Here is a 12766-nt window from a genome sequence, read left to right on the forward strand (position 1 = left end):
CTATATAGAACTATCTTCCTCTCATAAACTGAGGGAGCATAAATATGTGGGTGTGTATTCATCTGTCATTGCCTGTTTGCATATGTTGGCCTTCTTTCTGTAGGCCTCAGAATCTGCATGTTGGAGTTGCTATTTTCTGATCATACAGGTGTGTTGTGAAGATAGATTTTTTCACGTTATAACCTCTGTGATATGTGTGTGTGGGGGAAATCGCTGCTTAGTGTAGCTATAGGTTCAGGAGCTGTTAAGAATTCATGTTGATTAAAAAGAAACATTAGAGTGCTTGCTCTTCTGCTGGGCAAAACAGATGGGGAGAGCAGCATGTGGCCATGTAATTAAAATCTATCATAATGCATACCCATGAGGTCACCAAGCAACATTAATTATAATATGGCTTGAATTGGGAGTGTCCAAGTGAAAGCTTGGTTTCTGCTGTCTGTGAGAAGGGATGCTTTTGATTCCTGTCTCCAAAGCTAATGGTTGTTTTAAAGGGCAGTGCTACTGTATCTCCATTTTCTGACAGTGTGAAGAATTGGGCTTTGTAAAAAGAAAGTCACAGTAGTTTAACATGAGATACTATAAAACCAAGAGTGCTCTTCACTATCATGCAGTGTGTGGCCAACGGGCTTGAGTTAGCTCTGAGATCTCCACCTCACTGAAATCCTTTCAGTAGATATAAAGCATATCAAGACAAGTTGGAGGTTAGAAATGGGGCATTAAAATGAGCATTAAAGGGAAAGAAGGAATTAAATTCCATTAATACTGAGTGGAATCAAATTCTGTTATACAAAACTGAGAGTCCCAGCTCGTATCCTGCAGGCATTCTGGTGTGTGTACTTTAATGCATGAGGTTCTTGTGAAGAAAGGTGAAAAGCACATGCATGAGATTTGAGGGATTAGCAGCAAATTTCAGGCTTTCACTTTGAACTTCACCATGGTTTTCTTAACCTTCTAGCTATATTTGATCATATCCAACTTACTTGTTCCCAGTGCAAAAACTACTCAACCCATCCCTGTCTCTCTTTGAGTTCTGTGTTGGATGTTAACTGTTACAGGCAAACAGAGTCTTGACCTGGGAAATATGCACATGCTTTGCTATATTTGCATGATTAACTCTTCTGAAGTGAAGTAGGTTGAGCCTTTGATATTGTGACTTGACAGAACTCCTTGAAGTGCACTCAGGCTGACTTACAGGTGGTGGGGGTTTAGGTCCACAGTACTCACAGAATTCAGTTAGAGACATGGAGGGGGAGAAGATTATTACAGGGTCAGGACCTAGAGGAATTACAGACAGCAGAAGAAAAATATTTGAATATTAATCAAATGGAATTTTATAGGATTGATAAAATGGGGTTTAGAGCAGCATTTCCTTTTTTATCCTGACATTTTGAGCCATAGGTTCCATCAGCCATTTTTAAAGGGTTGTGCGTGGTAACTAGGAAAAGCAGGATTTAATTTTGTTACATGCTGATATGCCTTTCTCCTGGAAAATTGTTAGAGGACATCAAATGGAAAAGGTCCAAAATTGTCATGGCAGAGTGGTGCTTCCTGACTGGAAGGGTGTGAGAATGCTCTGTGTGATGCATGGGACTCGACTTGAGAAAATGCATTCTGTGAGACCTGGCCAGCACGTTGTAAGGCCCCTCTGTTGCCACTGTTGCTGCATCTGGCTCCTTGGTCCCCAGTACAAGAAAGGCACGGACCTGTTGCAGTGCGTTCAGAGAAGCGATGCGAAAATGGTCATAAGGGCTGGAGCATCTCTTCTGTGAATACAGGCTGAGAAAGTTGGGCTTGTTCAGCCTGGAGAAGAGAAGGCACTGGGGAAACCTTATTGTGGCTTTTTGATACATAAAAGGGGCTTATAAGAAATATGGAGAGTTTTTACCAGCCCAGTAGTGACAGGACAAGGGGCAACAGTTTTAAACTGAAAGAGCATGCATATAGATTAGACGTAAGGAAGAAATTTCTTATGATGAGGGTGATGAGACACTGGCACAGGTTGCCCCGAGAAGCTGTGGCTGCCCCATGCCTGGCAGTGTTCAAAGCCAGGCTGGATGGGGCTTTGAGAACCCTGGTCTAGTGGAAGGGGGGGTTTGATCTTTAAAGGTCCCTTCCAACCCAAACCACTCTGTGATTCTAAATGCATCGGTCTGAGGTTGTTGGATTTAACCAGTCTCACCGCTGCATTTCCAGAACCCAAACCAAGGTAAAGCTGGCAGTAATGTTGAGTGAAGATGTAGAAGCAGATGGATAGCCGTTGGAGAGCCTTCAGCTGGCAGGGGCTAGCAGGGGCCAGCATCGGCATTGATGGGGAATGGTTTAGGCTGGAGGTTTAACACCTTGCCAGTGTGGTAGGTTATCCCAGCAGAGGGCATCCCCACACTGCTGGATATGAGCTTGCACGGTGTGGTGCAGGCGTAGCAGATTAGTATGCTTTGGATATACTATCATCCTTTGTATGCTGTGTCACGTGTTATGGTTATTCAAAGCCACACAGCTTCACAAAGGCTCAATTAGCAATAGGATGCAAGGGTGTGCATTTATTTTAGCTTCAGTGGTGTAGTTAAACATAAATTGGGATTTATGAATAATTTACAGAGTTTGATAGGGGAGGAATGAAACTTAAGTAGGAAGAAATACATTTGTATGTTTCAGTACAGTGTTAGGTTTTGAGTATTTTAAAGCTGTTGTGGCATAAGCTTGTTGATTGACTGCTTTCAGACATTAATATGTTATTTATTATTGAAATTAATTAGATGTTAAACATTTTTCACAAATCAGACTTGATTTTTTTTTTTTTCTGGGTGGAGGGTAATGTTCTTTATTCTTGGGGGCAGGGGGGAAGTACCAATGAATTGCCTATTGCCTTTATATTTGTGCTTACATGGTATTTTGGGAAAGGTGCTGGTATCATACCTTGTTCAGAGTGATACTGGGACATAGCAAATTAGAAATTTACAGCAGTTCAGAAATTCCAGAATTGCTTTCCTCTCTATTTTGGGGGTATCTTTCAAAGAGAGGATTGTTTTACTCTGGGGACATCACTTTAGTGCTTGGCTGTTGCATTGCATGTCAGATCCCGCATGCAGAGCACAATGTTGCTCACTCACACTTACCTGTATTACTTTAAGGAAACAAGTCTAAATTCTTGATTTTCACTCTTTTGTTAACTCATGTTTGGTTTTGGGCTTCAGGTCTTTCTTAAGTAGCTGCCTGCCTCTTATGACTGGGTACTGAACCTATAGCAAAGATTGTACAGCCAAAATGCAAACAGTTTTCAAATCAGCCAGCTTGGTTGATAATTACTGTGCAAGGCAGGAAAGCATGAAAGCTAAGGTGGTTATTGCTCTTTATGCCTATGTCTAATTTAGTAAATTGGATGTGTCTGTTAATGTCAGGACCTGTTCTCTAGCCTGGGGGACAGCTAGCACAGTCTGGCTGCCTCTGTAATAGGAAACTTTTTTACTGTCAGCAGTAGGCATTGGTACCCAAAATGGATACTGTGTGGTCTCTGCACCAGGCTAAACCTTGTGTTGAAAAAATATCTGTGGGAGTGCCAGCTGCCCAGAGTCACAGCTGTACTGGACATTGTCAGATTCCAGGAGACACTATAAGGCTCAACAGACAGTCTCAGGTTACAGTGCCTGGGAGTATGCCTGATACTGTTTAGTTTGCTAGTATAGGTGTAGTTTATGGATTCTGGGTTAATTTGTAACTTGTTTCCCTTCGCCTTCTGTGCTTTTTGTTGGGTTGCCTTTCTTTTATCACTGTGTTGGTGGAAGAACTCTGCCTTCTTATGTCCCAGGATGTAGTGCTTGAGTCTCTCTCTGTTTTATGTTACACTATTAATTAGGATTCATTAGAGTTTACCAACATGTGTTACAGGGGAGGATAAGAACTGGACCCTAGTAGAGGATCTGTGCCATATGCACTCCACTAGCACTAATTTTTTGGATTGTGGATAGGAACTAGATGATCTTTAAGGTCCCTTCCAATCCAAACCATTCTGTGATTCCATTAATGTGTTTTTTTAATCTAACTCTGTATTCATGGAAACACATACATAGATTATGGGGCCATGGAGGGCCATGATGATCTATATAGTCTGTATAGTAAAACATTCACAGAGCATGACAGTAACCCTCCATTTTACCTGTAACATCACTTAGAGATAGTGTTTTGTTTATGTGTGCTTTTTGTATGTTGATTTTTTATGGTAGCAACTTAAAAATCTGCATTTATGTAGAAGTCACACCTTTTCTAACCACCATTCCCATCATTATTGCTTTCCTGGTAATATCTTCGGCCTTCTCCTCAGGCTTCCTGTCCTGGAATGGCTCCACTTACTGTTGGCATCTTCTCCCTGCATGAGAACCTTTAGGCTGTGGACAAGTTGTTGTTTTTTATTTTCTCATATATAAACTGAATAGTCATGGGTCAGCTGAAGTCTTTGCCCGTTGGTTTCCGTATTAGGTGTTCTGCACAGCAGCAAACATGCCAGGTTTTTTAGGCCTTAACAGTAAGAAGGGCACTGAAGCCTACCAAGGCTGAGAAATGGGTCTTCTGGCTCAGTGGTCAAAAGGTGCAGGCTGCTTTCTCCGTCACATACCTACCTGGCTGGGGTTCTCTTCCCTCTGTCTCTCAGGAATAGGCATTGTATACCTAATTTTTAATGGACAAGGAGTTTCGCTGTCAGAGAAGAGTGGAGCAGTGACCTTCCCAGTATTTCATTAGTTGATGAGTCAGACAAATGGACACTGGGTATCTGGCAATGAATTTCAATTTCATTAGGGAGTGGATTTTAATAGTAGAATTAGAAGACCAGTAGCAGTGCTTGGTTTCACTGTGCAGATAACAGGCTTTTACTAGGCTGTATGTAAAGCTCCTTGGTAATACATGTTTTACCACTTCAGTTTCTAGAGTGAATGTTTCACAGTGCTTAAACTACTGCTTTGCTGCTTACGTCTTCCCTGTAAAGAAACTTACCCAGGCATCATGTTTCATTGCAGGTTTCCAAGAAGTACAGTGAGATAGAGGAGCTCTACCAGAGACTGGCAGCACGATACCCACAGGCTTCTCTTCCACTCTTGCCTAGAAAAGTGCTCTTCGTGGGAGAATCTGACATCTGTGAACGAAGAGCGATGTTCAATGATGTCATGAAATTCATCTCAAAAGATAAGGATCTGGCAACCAGTCCTGAATTACTGGAATTTTTAGGTAACTAAAAAGTGTGAGTGTCCCCTCTCCCATGAGTGTGCTTGATAAAATCATTAAGTTCTTGACGCAGGTAGTAAAAAAATAGAGAATGCCAGAATAAACGTTGTCACTGAAAATACCCTCTTGTGCATCTATAGTGCTGCATAGTCATGCATCTTCCCCTCCTCTCAGTGGACACATGCTTCATTCAGAAGTGTTGATACCACAATAATTGTTTTATAGGTGTCTGTCCCACTGTCTCTGATTCCCTTAGGTATATACATAAGCTGTGATTCAGAACACCTAAGTTTAGGAGGCTAAATAACTATATATTGTCAGTGGAGAGATGGACCCTAAAGGGACAGTGCAGGGTCTTCCTTAGTGATAATTATTCCAACTGTCTTCATACTGTGGACAGATCAGTTGCAGATCAAAATCAGCCTTAGAATAAAGGCTCACCCTACCAAGTGACGTGGAATTCAGTACATACACTGCAGTCCCTCAAGCTAGTTGTGTACTTTCCTTACAGATGCTGACTACATAGTCAATATATTCAGGGGTGTTTAGAGAGACTCAACATGATAAAACACAGGTGACTATGGGGATAGGGTAAGCAGCATCCTAACGTTCACTGCACTCTCTTTCCCGTAAGGGGAGCATAAGACCACTTGCTTAGTGTAGATACCCATATTTAGTTGATGAAGTATGCCCTGGGTGATTTGGCAGATGCAGACATGAAAAGCTGGGTGAGATGAGTCTCCCATGCTGTGTCACTTTAACAGTCAAAAGGATCAAACTATGAATTTTATCCATCATGGTTTTCACTAGCCTATTTTTAGCTAATCTGATTGTTTTAAATTGCTTTCCTGAGTATCTAGAGACTCCACAGCAAGCAATAGTTCTCTTGTTACATGCAAAGCTCAGGAGAATAAGTATGGTGAGGACAGTTGGTTGAAGCACATGTTTACATGTTTCAGTTTGCAGAATTTGCCCAGGTGGATGGATCTTGCATACTGAAGGGAGTCAGAACTTCAGGCTTTATTTTTGAGTGTCAATTGAAGAGCTGCTGTGGAAACTTTTTTTGTGATGTACAATGCTTTAAATTTAGCCTAAATGGATTAAATTAGTAACAAAAAGTGGACTTTATGTCAACTAGCTATGTGAAAGTTAGCTGCCTACATCAAAACAGAGTATTTATGGCCTCTCTGTAGCCAGTGGAGATAAATAGGCACTTCAGAGGAAAACTCCTTTTCAGACAACTTTATTTGGATGGGATGAATCACCATGTGGAAATTCTGTTATTTCTATTGACTACAGACGGAACATAAATAAGCAGATTAGACATGTACTTCTATGTCTCAGATAAAGTTCATTTCCTCTGTCTTTCTCTACTTAACCACTTTAAGTCAGTAAACAGATCAGACACATAACAACACATAGTGGATAGAAAGGACAGTCAGGAATGTTGAAAGGATGCCACAGAAGCTGATTGTGTCCTCCACTTCCCCAAACAAAACCATCAGGAACAGGTGCAAAGTATTAAATAAAATACAATTGTTATCCTGTGTACTCAGTTTTGCATTCCTTACTGTATTTTGCAGGAACAAAATCTAGTAGTGCCATAGATTTCAAGGGTAAAAACATTCCTGATGACAAGGGGAAAGAAGACGAAGAAAATGAGGCATGGGATTTTTTCAAAGAGGAGAAGACACCTGGCTTAATCCCACAGCTTTCGTCAGTGGAAAATGCCAAAAAAGGGGAGAAAAAAGAAGAGGAAGAGGAGGAAGAAGAGGAAGATTTAGACCCTCTTGGTATTATCAGGTATGGCTGGTAGTGCCCTTGTTACTTAGTTTTTAGCCTAGTTTTCTAAACAAATAAGGCTGTTCTATGTCACTGTCCCCTCATCCTGGTATTTTATAACGTTGACCACTTTCAGCTGAATTTCATAGAGGAGGAGAGACCTCTGCAGTTCATGAAGGAGGTGCCTTGGTAGAGGGAAGAGACTTTGTAGTGTCTCTTAGTGCATTCCTCAGGAAATCCAAGTGACAGAGGGACATTGTGAATACCTTGATAACGGTCTCATCTATAGTAGGTACTTTACTGGACACTGCAGGGTTCCAACGTAAAACATAAAGCCACCACGGTCCATTGGATGTGCTGATCTGGAGTACACTGGTGTTTACAGTGTCTGGAACTACTTTTGAGCTTCCTTGTGTCTACAAGGAGATAAAGTTACAGCAGCATAAAGACCAAAAGAGCCAACATTTCAGTTGTTCTGTTCACGAATAGGCTTTTCATTCTTTCTTCCCTTATGTGAAAGTGTCACATGCTAAACGCTGCTAAGGCATAAGCAATAAAGCTTGAGAAACAATAATTGAATCAAGGCTTGCTGATGTTAGTATCTGGGTTTGCTTACCTATGCAATAATTATCACACAGTTATTTTCTTCTCTTCAAGATGGGATTTCTCACTTAATTCCCAAAACCATTTCTAACTGCTGAAGCCTGGAAGCAAATTTAGCTCCTCAGTGCCTGGTATCGTGAGTAGTGATGACTCCTTTTAGGGTGTCTCAAGCTTTAGATGTCCAAGTAGAAAAGGCTTAACAGTTCTTGATCTTCAGTAAGCACTGATTGACTCAACTGAATTGTTTCAGCCACCCACAGTCACCAGCCACTTTGAATTTCTTTCTCTTTGACTCAGTGCTTTCAAAATGCTACTTCATAACAATAGGGAGTAACTGAGGAGTAACAAGCTAGAGCTGTCTCTTGGTGTTTCCCAGTTGCCTTGAATCATTTCCAAAGGGATCATTCACTCTCGCCTCTAAGCTGAAGTCTCCCACACTAGGTCGGGTCAACTACAATGATTAATACTGGAAGCACCATTTGGACTTTGCTTCTGCTATTAAAATCATGTGATCGTTGATGTCAAGATATCATCCTTTTTAGTTGAAGTATTTAATCCTTTATGTATCACCAGAAAACTTCAAATGTTATTCTTTTGACAAAGTACATGCTTAGTTACTCAGCATCAAAATTACTCTTTTGTTGAAGAGTATAAAAAATTTAAATATTTACAGTGAGAAGTTAGATAAAGCAGTACTTCCCACAAAATGGTCCTTAGCTGGTAAGTTTACAAAAGAAGCTGTCATTTTTTTGGATAAGAAAATGATCTATTGGGTTAGCATATGCGATGTTGTATTTTCTGACTTACAACAACTAGAAGCTGTCAAGAATTTGTGGTTCCAAAACAAGCAAAAAGTTTGCTTTTCTGCTCTGCACAGTTTGACAGAGCATTTGAAAGTCTTGATTATTTTGGTCTTTTGATGCTTTGAAGGATGGCAAGATCTGATATTTAATCCTCATTTAGTTTATTATTTCCATTCCTTTAGAGAACAGAATTCTTATGGAATCAGAGTAACTTCATTTATATAAGAAGTATGGTCTTTACCGGGACCAAACTACAGCATGACACGTTATGCAGTCAGATGTTTTTCACTCTAAACCAGTGGTTGGCTATCTATAAAAAATAATAAATTTCCATGTGTGTTTAACATTATTTTTGTAAGTCTCACATGTACAGTGTTGAGGCAGGAACATGAAAGCAAAAACAAGAATCCTGAATCTGATTTTATGTTTTCTCTATACTCCTATAACTCACCCTGCTTCCATGGAAGGTATTTTCACTTCACACCAGTGGAAATCAGATTGGACGTAAGAACCACATCCCAGCTTTATGCCATCTAGTAATAGGTGTTTAGGTAAGAGGCCAAAGTCAGGAGCTTAGCTGTCAGCAGATGGGCATTTCTTAGGTGCCTGTTTCCGGGTGTTTTCTATGCCCATTGAAATGATTGGTGCTTTCATGCTGTAAAGAGGGAGCTTGCAGGCCTCACAACTTTAGGTCTTCCAATATACTTGAAGTTACTTTTGGATAGGAATGAATAAAAAAGGAGGTGATGCAGACTATATAAGTACATTTAGTAAACTGCTCCCTAATGCCCAGTAAATTCAGGTTAAAAAAAAAAATCCACTATTCTTTCCTCTGTGAAAAACCTTTGAAAAGCTGTAAAATCAGCACTGAAACAAGCCAATTGATTCCAAGCAGTATCAGTGACCAGGATGCTTTGAGCAGCAGAGCTGTGACCTGAGCTGAATCATGTATTTGGCATGATCCTACAGGGTTTTTTTCTTTCTGGATGAGGATGAAACTGCTCCAGTAGCACAGGCCTCCATATGTTGTCAGCACGCTTCATTTGGTAACAACTTTTCCTTCTGGGCTAGAAAGCTGTGACTTGGGCTTGGTGTAGCACTGCTGTTGTGCTGCTGAAGCATCAGATATCCAGTTAAATATACTGGCCTTGGGGATAAGGGATAAACTAGGGCCTTTTTTTCTGTTTTTATTTCTGGTGATCATCCAGTGGAAGCTCATAATGGTCTGGTTCCTTTTGCCTGGAGGAGACATCCCAGTTGCACTGATTCTCCCATTCAAGGCTGTGTCTGAGTTGCTGTTTCATGTCTGGTGGGCAACTCACTTGCCAATTCTGCTCTTCCTCTTTTGTGGGTATAAACGATGGTCTAGGAACTTTGTATTTTTCTGCTGTATGATTCTCATGCCCCAAAACTTTCTTTATGTATTAGCAGGGCCATAGCTGGGATTCTTAACAGCAGTAAGACTGTGTTTTTCCTTGTTGAAATCAGGGACATCTCAAAAACCATAATTCATATTTCTGATCTGAATTGTGAGCTTTTAAAACCCCTTCTCCTTTATTTCCTCCTCCCTCTCCATCCCTCCCCCCCACCCCACCCCCCATCTTTTAATACTAATATCTTTTAGAGAATTTTACTTCTAAACTGCAAAATAGTACTGTGTGGCTAGTCACAACTGCAGGGGTTTCTCCAACTGGAATGCCATCAGGAATGAAAGAAGCAAGAATACTAGATCCAAAAGAGGCTAATCCTCTGAGGGGAAAGGCGTGGAAGACAGCAACAAGATGGAGGAGCTATTCACCCTCAGCTGTGCTGGGGCACATTGTCTGAGGTTGACTGAGCAGTATCTGGCTATGGCTGTATCACTGTATTCTCCAAATTAAGTTTGCTGTATCTAGAATGCCCACTGGAAATGGCTTCTGGCCTGTGCTACCTCCTGGGCTGTGGTTTGGATAGTTTAGGAAAAGCCAGGTTGTCCCATGCCAGGGGAGTACCAGGAGCTGCTTAAGAGCTGAATTGTTGAACTTAGCTCCTGTGCTCAGGCCCAGGGTGTGAAGGAATTACTAAACAAAGTATTATGGGCTTGAGCTGCTCTGCCCATGGGGGTTAGCTTTCTGCTTGATGCTGTGTTTGCTCCCAGTCTGCCTTGAGAGTTCCCTACAGTTTTGCTTTCTGTAAAGAATTCAGACAACTATTTGTGGATATTTTACTTGATTTAAGCAGAATCAAATTAGGCATTTCTAGCACTGAATCTTAAAACAACTAAAAAACACACCATAGTAACTGAATTGGATTTTGTTGTCCTCCCTCTGTGGATGGATTGTGCAGTTTTATTGTTTATAAGTTAAAGCTAAGAGTTTTAGCATCTCTATCCTCTCACTTTGCAGTTAAAGCAACTGAATTTAGTACTTGTATTCAGTTTACTCCAATAAAGCTGAGACAGCAGCTGATTAAAATGGCTCAGAACCATCTCCTCTGAACAAGGCAGCACCAATTTTGCACAAAGAGCATGATTGCTTTAGGGGTTAAAGCATGCAGCAGCCCTTTCAGTGCTTTGATTTCTTCAGCTGCAGTTAATTTCTGAGGTAATATGTGTTCACCAGCTGGGGAGAGCTCACCTTATCCTGTGCTTTCCTTTCCTGTCTTCATCAGCTCTCCGCAGCTCTTGCAGGAGCCTCTTCACACACACAGTTCCCTCGCTTCTGTCCTTTTTCCTTGGCCTTCCTGAGTCTTTTAGTGACAACATATCTGCCCTCAGCCCTAGGTTTCTCCTGTCAAACAGCACAGAGCCAAGAGGTGGGTATTCCCCAGGCAAGAGCTTTTCTGTCTCCCTTCTCCGCCTTTCTTATTGTTTCACTGGATTTCCACTCATGACTTCTCCTCATCCAACTCTGTGCCTTTCCAGAGGAATAATCACGTGGGTAGATGGAACCTTTGTATCTGTTGTGTTTAAACATAGATACAGCTAAGTCCTGACAATAGTTAGGAAGGGATGGCGCTGGTGAGGGCTGACCTTTAGGGGGCCTGCTGCCAGAAGTCTTTAAAAGCCTTGTAGCTAGTTGTTGCTGGGGTCAAGCTCAGCCATGCCTGCTGTCAGAGGTTTGCCATTGCTGGGTTTGCTAGTAAGGAGATTATTAAAGGACTAGGAGCCTTTTCTGGCTGCAGATGAAATGGGCCATGGCTTTGAGCAACAGATTGGCAGGAGCAGCCAGGCCTGGCCTTGCCAGAGCTCCACAGATTCAGCGTGGCTGCAAGAGGAGGCAGGTTGGCACACAAGCCAGCAGTTGTTCCTGGGTTGTCCCCTGTACCTCTGTGTCTCCCAGCCGCCTAATGGAAGCCAGGGTAGAGTCTGACTACTGAGCTCTTCACACCAGTGCTTCCTTCCCTTCCTAAAATGGACTAAGAGTCTTTTGTCTTTGCAGGAGAAATGAATGGCAACTTTTGATCTTGCTTACTCAGCCAGAAACCTTGGGCTGCTGAGAATGGCTGACAAAGAGGCAGAAATTGGTTTCAGGGGAGTCCTGCATTTATCATCTTTCTGAGTGGTTTTATTGATGGAGTGACCAGAGCTGTAATAGGTGAGGGCAGTGTGCTTGCTGGCTCAAGTGGTGTCGTGACACAGCTCCTTGTCTACTGGACAGATGGTCTGGAGCAGACTTGTCAAAATGTGTGTTCAGCTGCTGTGCCTTCTGTGTTTCCTTGGTTGGCAGGTTTGTACTGCTACTCCTCAGGATGCTGCTCCTCAGGCATCCTACTTCTCAGCCACTCATAAATTCACAACTGCCTTTTGGTCTAGCCAGGTATGTGCATGACATCCCCTCTAAATCCAGTAGGATTCATACACAGCAGTAGAGATCAGCTTGAGACAGAGTGAAGACATCAAAACATTAAAGAAGAGAGAAGAGATGGGTTATTTTTTCTTTAGTGAAATTCAGATAGTTAGAACAATGAACAAGAAAAGAGCAAGCTTTGTTTTCCTAGCAGTGTGTGTACCTGTGCTCACAGCTGTGAAGCCATCAGAGATTTAAACAGGCAGATCTTCATTTTCTGCCAGTTGTAGAGTCACAAGCTTAGGTAGCAAGACATGCTTGACCATGCATTTTGCCAAGTGGCACAAGTTCTTGCCACCATTCCAATCCAGCTGCTGTCAGATTGGCAACTTGCAGAATCCCAGTAAACAGCCCCACTGGTCTTCTACTGAAACATTTCTGACAGTTGAAATTTTTCTGAAAACCAAGGACATAGTGTGGTGGAGTGTTCTTCCCCACCAAAGAGAGGCAAGGGAAGAAAAGGCAGCAAAAAGTTTGTATTACCCATCCAGTCAGAGGATAAGCCTCACTTAATTTTGATAAATTGTCTGATCTCAG

At 41.8% G+C, this 12766-nt stretch overlaps 1 protein-coding gene across 1 annotated transcript in view; it reads left to right on the top strand.

Annotated features, from left to right (window-relative positions):
- Positions 1 to 12766, top strand: part of HS1BP3 (HCLS1 binding protein 3) — a 52172-nt gene that overhangs the window by 11552 nt on the left and 27854 nt on the right. Inside the window, exons 3-4 of the mRNA XM_062618905.1 lie at positions 5010 to 5217; positions 6798 to 7017. Of these exons, the coding sequence (XP_062474889.1) occupies positions 5010 to 5217; positions 6798 to 7017 (428 nt within the window). The remainder of the gene's footprint in view (positions 1 to 5009; positions 5218 to 6797; positions 7018 to 12766) is intronic.

This window comes from Pezoporus occidentalis, unplaced genomic scaffold, assembly GCF_034315485.1.
Source record: "Pezoporus occidentalis ecotype Australia unplaced genomic scaffold, CSIRO_AGI_Poc_V1 ctg206, whole genome shotgun sequence".
Lineage (NCBI taxonomy): Eukaryota > Metazoa > Chordata > Aves > Psittaciformes > Psittacidae > Pezoporus > Pezoporus occidentalis.